The sequence below is a fragment of the Cupressus sempervirens genome, chromosome 7, assembly GCF_028749045.1.
Source record: "Cupressus sempervirens isolate cs-2001-9-10 chromosome 7, ASM2874904v1, whole genome shotgun sequence".
Lineage (NCBI taxonomy): Eukaryota > Viridiplantae > Streptophyta > Pinopsida > Cupressales > Cupressaceae > Cupressus > Cupressus sempervirens.
The window spans coordinates 375,704,470-375,714,015 of NC_143124.1; the positions used below are offsets into that span (position 1 = coordinate 375,704,470).

Consider the following 9,546-nt stretch of genomic DNA (forward strand, 5'->3'; position numbering starts at 1 on the left):
GAGAAAAATAAGTTCAAGGTTGACTATTTTACTCTGGAATTCCATTTACACTAAAATTATAGCAAGAGGACTCAAAGGCGAGTTAAATCCAAACTATGAACTTGGAAGGTTCAACTGAAAGGTTCAGTTCAATAGAAAAATAATAATAATACAAACCATAGAATATTTATAAATTCGGATGAACTTAGCAAGTGAGAAATTAGGCTAGAGACCTTTGCAAGTAGGAAAGAAGACCCAAGTGAAAAGGTGGGATTAACATAGAGCAAGCTTCTTACAAGTGTCACTCATTAGAGAACCAAACGTACCTTGACAATTATCATACTCTTACACACAAACTTTATCTTACACACTTAAAATCTAGGAGATACAATAAATGAAATTGTCAAAACTATTCAACACCATGGGCTAAAAAGCACCTAAAAGGTGGCATGCCCATCTTATCTCTAACTTAGGATTCCCTATGTTGTGTCAAAACAAACATTAACACATGTGACTCTCTTTTGAAGCTTATTTATGTGTTTAACATGTTTTTACATCTCCTATTGCAAGAGACCTAGCAACTTCTAAAGGCCTATAAACTTGAATTAGATGTTCGATTAACAAATCACTTAAAGCACCATGAAACTTGTGATGCAGTCTATCAAGCTATAACTATATACATCATTACAAATACTTTTGAGTCATTTAGAACTCTTATACTAATATTAAGAAATGCCAAAAAAAAAGAAAAAAACTTTATCTAGTATTGAATGTTGATTCATAACGTTACCTTTGCCAACAAATTAACCTACTTATCCACGTTTAATCAATACATTCATCAACAACCTTAAATAAACACAAGATAAAGAATTATAAAATGTCAAATATACTCGACACGTGTATATATGATTATTTATTATTTACTATATGATGTTCATGAATATTTGATTTCATTGTTCTCCTATTCAAAACAACATGAATATTTGATTAACAAATCACTTAAAGCGCCACAAACTTGTGATGTGGTATACCAAGCTATAACTATATACATCATTACAAATACTTTTGTCATTTAAGAACCCTTGTACCAATATTAAGAAATGCAAAAAAAATACTTTATATATTATTGAACACCAATTGATAACTTTACCTTTCTTAACAAATAAACTTGCTCACATCATAAAGTAAAATGAAAGAATAATACATTTATCAACAAGCTTAAATAAACACAAGATAAAGAATTATAAAATGTCAAATATACTATATATATGATTATTTATTTTACTATATGATGTTCATGAAGATTTGATTTGATTTCTTATATATACATATATATGGGGGTATTTTCATGTGTTAAATATGAAATATTCTCATAACTAAATGCTATTCTCACTATTCACACGTGCACATTCATAAATTTATATACACATACATATTACATATGTCTATATATGAAAACGTATTACATGTATTCTAAAATTAACAAGTTGTCCTTAACATAAAATTCTCTAGTATTAGCATAAAATTCTCTTCCATTCCTCGCGCGATGTAAAGTGGCCCAATTTCCAAGGGAAAACTTGCGCCATGAATTTGGCGTGCAATAATAAAGACCAAAGGTTTTAAAAGATCATCTTTGTAATAAAAAACCCACCGGCGTTAGCGTTAAAACTTTTTGCGTCGATCTGGGCGCCGTGTTTATATATTCGGAGTTTAAATTCCACGTGCGTCACGACAGACTATGTTACAATTAGTAGCTCTTTGAGATCCGCCCGAGCTTCAACCTTGTCAAATGTGTCAACCGGAGAGCACATTTCAGTTTCTCTGAAGAAGCAATCGTGGGCAATAATCTGAGGGACAAAAGGCTTCGTTTCGATCGCTTTTTCAGCTTCCTTGACCCTAAAATCGTCGATAGGCGTTTTCTCTCGGCAAAATTCGTCAAAGATTGGACCTGTTTTCACTCAAAATAGTGGAGTAATGCGAAGGATAAGGTAGCTTTATCACAGAGCAAGCTTTGGCTTGTTTTTGCAGTTGTTTCAGCTTAAATACCAAGGATTTTTCAAGGAGCTTTTATTTTGTGCTGTGGTATTTTTATTGAAAATTTGTGAATTGTGTGACGATTTGATGAGTATACGTAGGATCGCGTTTTTCCTGAGAGCTGAATGGCATTTATTGATATTTGCTAAACATTTGCAGTAATTTGCGGCCCAGATTAGAAAGGGAGATTCCTGGATAAGATTTCTCAGCTTTTTAATGGCAAATCTTTGCAAATTAGAAAGTCACTGAAAACAGCCTATATCAGAGAGCAACATTGTTCTGTTTTGGGGTGTAAATTTCCAGAGGATCGGTTGCGTGTACGATATGGCAGAAGGTGATTTTAGAGTATACGACACTTGTAGTTCAGAGTCGCAGCTCCATTCGAATTTGGAATGCTTCCTTGATTCAGTTACTCCAAATGTACGAACTAATTATCTGCCAAAGGTATGGCATACGCATTGATCAATCATTACAGATCCTTTTTGAGTATGTTATACCCTGTGCTAAATTAACATAGATACATTTGGGGCTCTTCTTGAATTTTATTACGGATTGTTTTTCTCAGTAGTTTGAGATTTTGTTTCAAGTTCTAGTTAGTGAACTCGAGAATACGGATTGTATTTTATATTAAGGTGTGAATTTCAGGATATAGTTGGTGCCTGCTACAAATTTTAGGAAAAATCTGAGCAGAGGCTCTTTTGGGTATTCATGCATTGGGTTCTCTGAACTTTTGATGTTATTCTGCAATATATTAGTACAGTTTATGTTTCAATTTTTTCGTTTTATGCAAATCACTGGTTCAATCTTTTGGTTTCTCTCGCTTCTTGTTATAGTTGGAAAAAAACACATTTGTGCTAGGATTTTAATGATGGTTTCCTGAATAGAAGTGCTACTTATTACGAAATTAGGACCTTGAGGGTAGATTCGAGGCTTACAATGGTACTTGGTAAAACTTGAAGTAAGGCTACTGTGAATATTAGGTCATATAAAACTAATGTGATTTTTTTGTGTTTTAGTCATGCCTGAGGGAGCTTGCATCCAACAAGTTTTGGCAACCGTCAAATGCAGAATCTGTGCAGTATTATTCACTGGGAGACTTATGGGAGTGTTATGACGAATGGAGTAATTATGGAGCTGGTGTGCCGATCCAATTGAATAGCAAAGAAACTGTTGTTCAGTACTACGTTCCGTATCTCTCTGCACTGCAAATCTATACCATCAAATCCCGCTCAAACTTCAGGTCTTTTCAAATTTGCATATTCTTTAAGGGGCTGGAAGTGTATTGTAGGATCTCGTTTGTTAGGAAGATCATTGTTTTCAATTGGTTATTGAATTCCTCTGGAAACCGTTTGATTCTTAACGAGAAAAATATTTGGTTGCAAATTTCCTTTTGCATAATTTAACTCTTTAGCCGTGTAGGCATAAGGTGTACCGCAAGTTGTTCTTTTGAATTGCAAAACTATGCTGTAAAGTATGTTAAATGATGTGCTATCCCACAGTTGATTACTTTTTCTGGGCAAGCGTTCTCTTGTTTTGCTAATTTAGGGTACAGTGGCAAATATCCTTGTATCTTTTTGCTTATGAAGTGTTTTGCCCATTATTTCTAGTTTCAATTCTTCAGCTAAATTAACGCTTTGTGGCAAATTGGCCTCTTCGGTTGGAAGAAATTTGGTTGAATTTGTTGTTTCATTCTGAAGTTTTACAGGGCACAAACAGTATATTTTTTTGTAATAATTGTTAGAATTTTTTGAAGTAAACAAATCTGTTTTTTCTTGTGCAAAATATTTTTTCTTGCTTGAGAATGCACTACGGCAACTTCTTTTTACTAATTTGAAAGTTTTGCAGAACAGTGATTTAATGTTGCGTACTTTTAGTTCCACATTCAGTGTTCTTTTGGGCAAAATAAGCCTTCAGTTTCAAATTTATCACTTTCTCAGAACAAAAATTTGTTGCAAATTTCCTGATTCATGATTTGAAAGATGGTTGCAATACTTTCATCTAGATTTTCAAGTAACAGCATTTGTTTGTGCCATGACAGGATTCCAAGAGAAGAAAGTGATGGAAGTGATTTTGATCTCAGGGATCCCAGTGGTGATACCTGGAGTGATTGCAGTGATAATGATAAATTATCCAGCTCATTAAGCAATACAAGTGACAGATCAGAAGGAGCTTGGGATGGTGGATATGAAGATTCAGGATTAGACCCTGAAAATTCATGGCATGTACGTGACAGGGACAGGCTTGGAAGCCTTCATTTTGAGTACTTTGAGCGATCAGTACCTTCTGGAAGAGTGCCATTAATTGACAAGGTGACTGTAACTTCTTATTACTGCTGCATCCTAGCTCGAAGCAATCATGTTCTATACTTTTTAATCTTCAGATTGAGAAGACTTTAGCCAAATTCATTGTTTTTTTCTAGGTGGGGAAAGGAAATAAACTATATTTTGTTAATCTTATCAGATTTTCTCAATCCGTTTGAATTATAAATTTTGTTTATGGATTTGATTGTTAGCATCAATGTTTTTTATGCAAGAATGGAAAAGTACACAATCATCCTGATGATGGATCACAGAGTGTGATCCAAAATGTTGATGCTAAAAAGGCATACACAATCAAATCCAGAAACAAAATATATAATGTTATGTGTTGTCATAATGAAAGCCTTTTGTAAGGATCCTCTATTTTAATCAAACTAAATAAATGGGAGCTTCTGAATTTGATCTTTTCTCTTTGAAATTCTCTGTATTTGTTCTTGCAAACCCTTGATTGCATGGAAAAATTCTAATTTCTTTGCTTATGTTGACTCCAGATCAATTATTTTGTGCGGGATTATCCAGAGCTAATATCCTTGAGAAGTGTAGATCTTTCTCCAGCAAGCTGGATGTCAGTTGCCTGGTAGGTTCTTAGAATCAGATAATGTCATATTTATTCTTCTATTCTTTCAGCACTTAGCCTTCTCTAAGTAATCTGCTTTTAGTGTTCCTCCAGGTACACCCCTATAACTGATATGTTTGTGAGCTATGTTTCTCAGTTCTGTTGACTTATGTTTGTTCTTTGCAGCTAATGAGAGAATTTCGTTCTTTAATATTTCATGATGTCTTAACATTTGAGTCATAGCGAAATGATTTTGGGGTTGATGTATGGGAATTTGATCCTCTATTACCGAGATCTGCTTGATGTTTGCTTCCTTGATGGAAAAATTGGATTTTACGAGTTCCTATACTGCAATCCCAGAAATATTTCGTCATAATTTCTTTCCCTCTTTCTGAATTTTTTCTGTAACACTAATTTACCTTATTGATCTGGGTTTCAGGTATCCAATTTACCATATCCCATCAGGAAGAACAATTAAAGATTTGTCAGCATGCTTCTTAACTTATCATACCCTGTCATTGTCGTTCCAAGGTCTGTAAATAAAACTCTGCATCTGAATATCTATAGATGTCAACTAATTTGGATAATGTGATTAGTTTCTGGATTCGTTTTTGTTTGTTTTTTAGCATCAAGTATTCAGATCACACTCTTTGATCCATCATTGGGATGAGAGAGGAGGATAGTAAAGAAAGATAGTAATTTGAATAATACCTTAGAAATATATACGTTCCTTTGAATTTTTGATTTCTGATTGATCCTTAGGAAGTTTGATTTGACCTCAGAATAAATAGGACCCTTACCTTTTGATTGGGAACTTTTAAATGCAGAGAATGAAATTTGTGATGATAATGAAGAGGGGTCTTCTGGAAACGAGCTTGGAGAAGAGAAAATCAAGGATTTTCAGAGTGTTTCTCTTCCGCCTTTTGGACTGGCCACCTATAAAATGAAGGGAAATCTTTGGACATCAGCAGAAAGTTGTGATCAACAAAGGATGGCTACTTTAGTGAGCTCTGCAGATTCCTGGTTGAAGCAGCTTAGAGTTCGGCATCCTGATTTCTCATTTTTTATCTCACACAACATGTGAATGCAAGCATGCATTTTTGCTAACTATTATGGAAAAGTCCTTCCCATAACAATACAAGAAGTCTTCTCTAACATTTTTGCAGGAAGCCTAATACTCAATGTCAAAGAGTGAATTTGAGGTTGTGGAACACTCCTGTTAAGTGCTGTGCGCACAAAGGAAATTGTAGGGACTGAAATGATCCAACTTTGGATTCTCTGCAAAGGCTTAGTACTATGTGACAATATCTAGGACAGGATACAAAGAGGAGTTTGAAGAGGAAGAAAAGACTAGAGGAAAAAGGGGCACGTTAACAAAACAGGAAAACAAAAAGCTAGTTTAGTTTCATGTTTCAAAGGGATCTGCATTGCGATAATAGACTGTACATACATCAAGGCAGTTTTTCTTTTGATTGTTAAATTATGTTAAAGAAGTGAGCAACATTTTCTGTTAGATAATATTGTTGAGGTGTACATTTTGTAAGGATCTCTCGTTGAGCAAGTTTTAATCTACTCTTATTGTACATCATTGTCACTTCATCTTAGTTTCTATGTGCTTATTTTCGTTTCTTTCAAGTATATATCTCTGTTCTAAATGGTATTGCCACAACAGTTTCAATCTCATTCAATGTAATATATCAGCAACACTGATTTCTTGCTATTATGCTTTTTGTGTTTGCTATCCTAGGACACTGCTTATCTTTTTGGACAACAATTTTTATATTCAGGAGTACGCTCAAAAGCCCAATTTCAGATGTTGTAAATCAACAAAATTTATTGTTTAATTATTTTAGTTGTGGTAAACATGGACTCCGGGAAATTCCAATGTCAATGGCTTAGAGGTGGTGAATGTGGAAATTAGTATATATGTGATTTCAATATCTAGAATTGTCTTCATTCCATAGATATTCATATCAAGCTAAGTGGACTTAACTTTGGAGGGGAACTCCATGGTTATGCATCCTTGAGATGAAGTAGTATTGGGATGAATGACACCTATGAAGACCCAATACTTCACCTCTATGAACATGTCTAAATGCAATAAATGCTAAGCATTCTCATGAGAGATAGGTTCTTGCAAGTCAATGAGTTTGATTCAAAACTATGCGGTAGAGTTCTGAGAGCATTATATATTTTGACTTGCATTGAAGAATATCCCCTACTTATCTATGAGCATGTGTTCTTCTATTCCTACGGTCTTTATTTTTGTCCATCCTCTGTTTTACTCTTCCTAAGCAAGTTCTGAGAAATTACAGAAAACATGACAAATAAAGATTGAGTTGTTCAACTATTGAGCCCATCAAAATCTCTTTTCTTTTTTCTTCTGATTATGTGGTCTGCTTCTATCACCCATTCCCTATAGTTAATTACACTTTCGCAAGGTTTATTCACTGTACTGTATGAGTACTTCATCGTAATATCTTTAAAAAAAATGCTTCTTTGGGAAGAATTTATGAGTTGCAGATATTATATATGTACTACATAGGTATCTTTCAGATAACTTTAAAAAGAAAGGTGGGAATTAGAAGTTGAGAAAACACCAATCAGGTAGGTTTCTCATCCAGAGTCCAAATTTGATTATGTTTGTGATTTCCGTGTTGGCACTAGTGCATGTTATTCCCAGTCCAATAAGAAACTGCACAATAGTACACAGCATATTTCAATCGCTTTTTATAAAGTTTGCTTCCTTTAGATCCAAAACTAGCAGCATCAAAAAAAGAGGGCAGGTGTTTTAAAAGTTATGCATTCCTATTCTATTGCTTTATTCTAAATGTGTGCCATGCTAATGCAATTTAAGGGTTCAAAGGTTTTAATTGAATGGTGGATACTTTATGACCTTTCCTAGACCTACTTTGGATTTCTATTTCAATAGCCTTTAAGATACACATAATAGAATATATTCAAATTATTTTTAGTTTGGGTGTTAGCAAAACATTGAATGGATTTGGATTTCTATTTCAATAGTCAATAGTCTTTAAGATACTATATATATTTGATTTTTTTTCATTCAAATTATTTTTAGTTTGGATGGATTTGGATTTCTATTTCAATAGTGAATAGTCTTTAGGATAATATATATATTTGATTTTTTTCATTCAAATTATTTCTAGTTTGGGTGCTGACTGCAAAATCTGTCCGTGTCAAAAAACATTGAAATCCTTCTTTAATGCAACAGTATAAATAGCATTTATTAATACACCTGTGACCTGACAATAAAATATCCAATACCTTTAGAAAAACAAATAAATATCTTACATGCAATTTTATATCCAGAAACTTCCTGCATACAAAATACAATCTAAAAGAGGTTTTATGTGAAAATGACTTTTATATTGCATGAAGAGCTACATGATCACTAAGATTTGAAACAAAGCGGCGTAACCTTAGTTTTGTATTAAGCATTGAATGTCTGATGATGTGCTATTATATTTACTGTAATGGGCACACATTTGTCAAGTGGAGCCCTTTGGTCTCTGCCGCTGTTAATGAGGGCAGGTGAGTTTTTGTCAAGTGTAGCCCAATGGTTGATGCAGCTATAATTAGAACTTGTTTTGGTTAGTTTTTGGTCTCATATTCTGTTTTCAATGCATTGAAATCAAGGGGCTAAGTAGATGACTTTGTTAGATCTTGGTTTTAGACTTTTGATTTATGCACACTACTATTTAAAATTGTTTAGGGAGAGGACAACTTGCCAGTAGATATTCTCCTTATGAATGTGGGTTTTACTTATATTTAAACCTGATAAATATCATATAGAAAAAGTATTGATTTTAGTTTATTCTTGTTTGGTAGGTATGCTCGTTACAATTTAAGCAGGGTCTGATTGTATATATAGTAGAGGAAGAGGTTTAAATAAGGTGTTCCATTATATGTGTTTAAATTTTTGTTTTATGAAAATTCCTGAAAATAAATTATGACGTAGTGTACATTCGCTGTACTAACGGAGAGTTAAGTAGGGTTGATAACAGTTAGAGATTATAAATGCTTCTGATTAACAGTGCTGGTAGAGATATAATATATTATAATTTTTCCTTTCATCGCGAGGGTTGCAAGTTCTTCTCAAGTCAAACTCATTTATCATCTAATATTTTTGATTTATAAAATAAAATATTTACTATTATTTTTTAACAAAAGAATATATAAGGTTATTCAAGTGTCTCCAAGTTCTCTCTTAAGATCATTCATGTTGCTGTCATCATGCTCCACCTTGCTGGCCATTGCTGGTCAAGAAGGAAAGGAAAAGGCCTAAGTATAGGCCTTGTGTGTTTATAGTGCTTTCTAATGCTTCATTGTTGCTTGTTTGTCTAGCTATTAGTTTTATGATTTGGTCATTAGACCTTAAAGACTGTTATATTTCTAGTTTAAACTCTCTAGGATAGCTTTTATATTTTAAAAGAACTTTATGCACACAGTAGATACTTGACTATTATAATTCAGATTCTATGCTATCTTCTGATAATTTTGTGTTTGTTACTAGTGGATATGATGATTTATATGTGATGCAATGCAAGGCAAGAGAATCTCCAAAGGAGATGTCCTAGCCCTCAACAAATAACCACTAAGTAGAAACACAACAACAATGCAAGATCCGGTACCAAA

General features: G+C 33.6%; 1 protein-coding gene across 2 annotated transcripts; it reads left to right on the forward strand.

The window, feature by feature from the left end:
* The first annotated feature begins 1,704 nt into the window (after window positions 1-1,704).
* On the forward strand, window positions 1,705-6,470 carry LOC149547024 (uncharacterized). Of its 2 annotated transcripts, none has more exons than XM_089791474.1 (7): window positions 1,705-1,967; window positions 2,173-2,457; window positions 3,030-3,253; window positions 4,052-4,322; window positions 4,823-4,908; window positions 5,327-5,418; window positions 5,715-6,470. In XM_089791474.1, the coding sequence occupies exons 2-7, from the start codon at window positions 2,338-2,340 to the stop codon at window positions 5,969-5,971; spliced, it is 1,050 nt and encodes a 349-aa protein (XP_089647600.1). In that variant the 5' UTR covers window positions 1,705-1,967; window positions 2,173-2,337; the 3' UTR covers window positions 5,972-6,470. The 2 variants fall into 2 exon arrangements, with proteins under 2 accessions (XP_089647600.1, XP_089647601.1); XM_089791475.1 differs by having other exon boundaries at window positions 1,799-1,967; window positions 2,173-2,433.
* The last annotated feature ends 3,076 nt before the right edge of the window (window positions 6,471-9,546 follow it).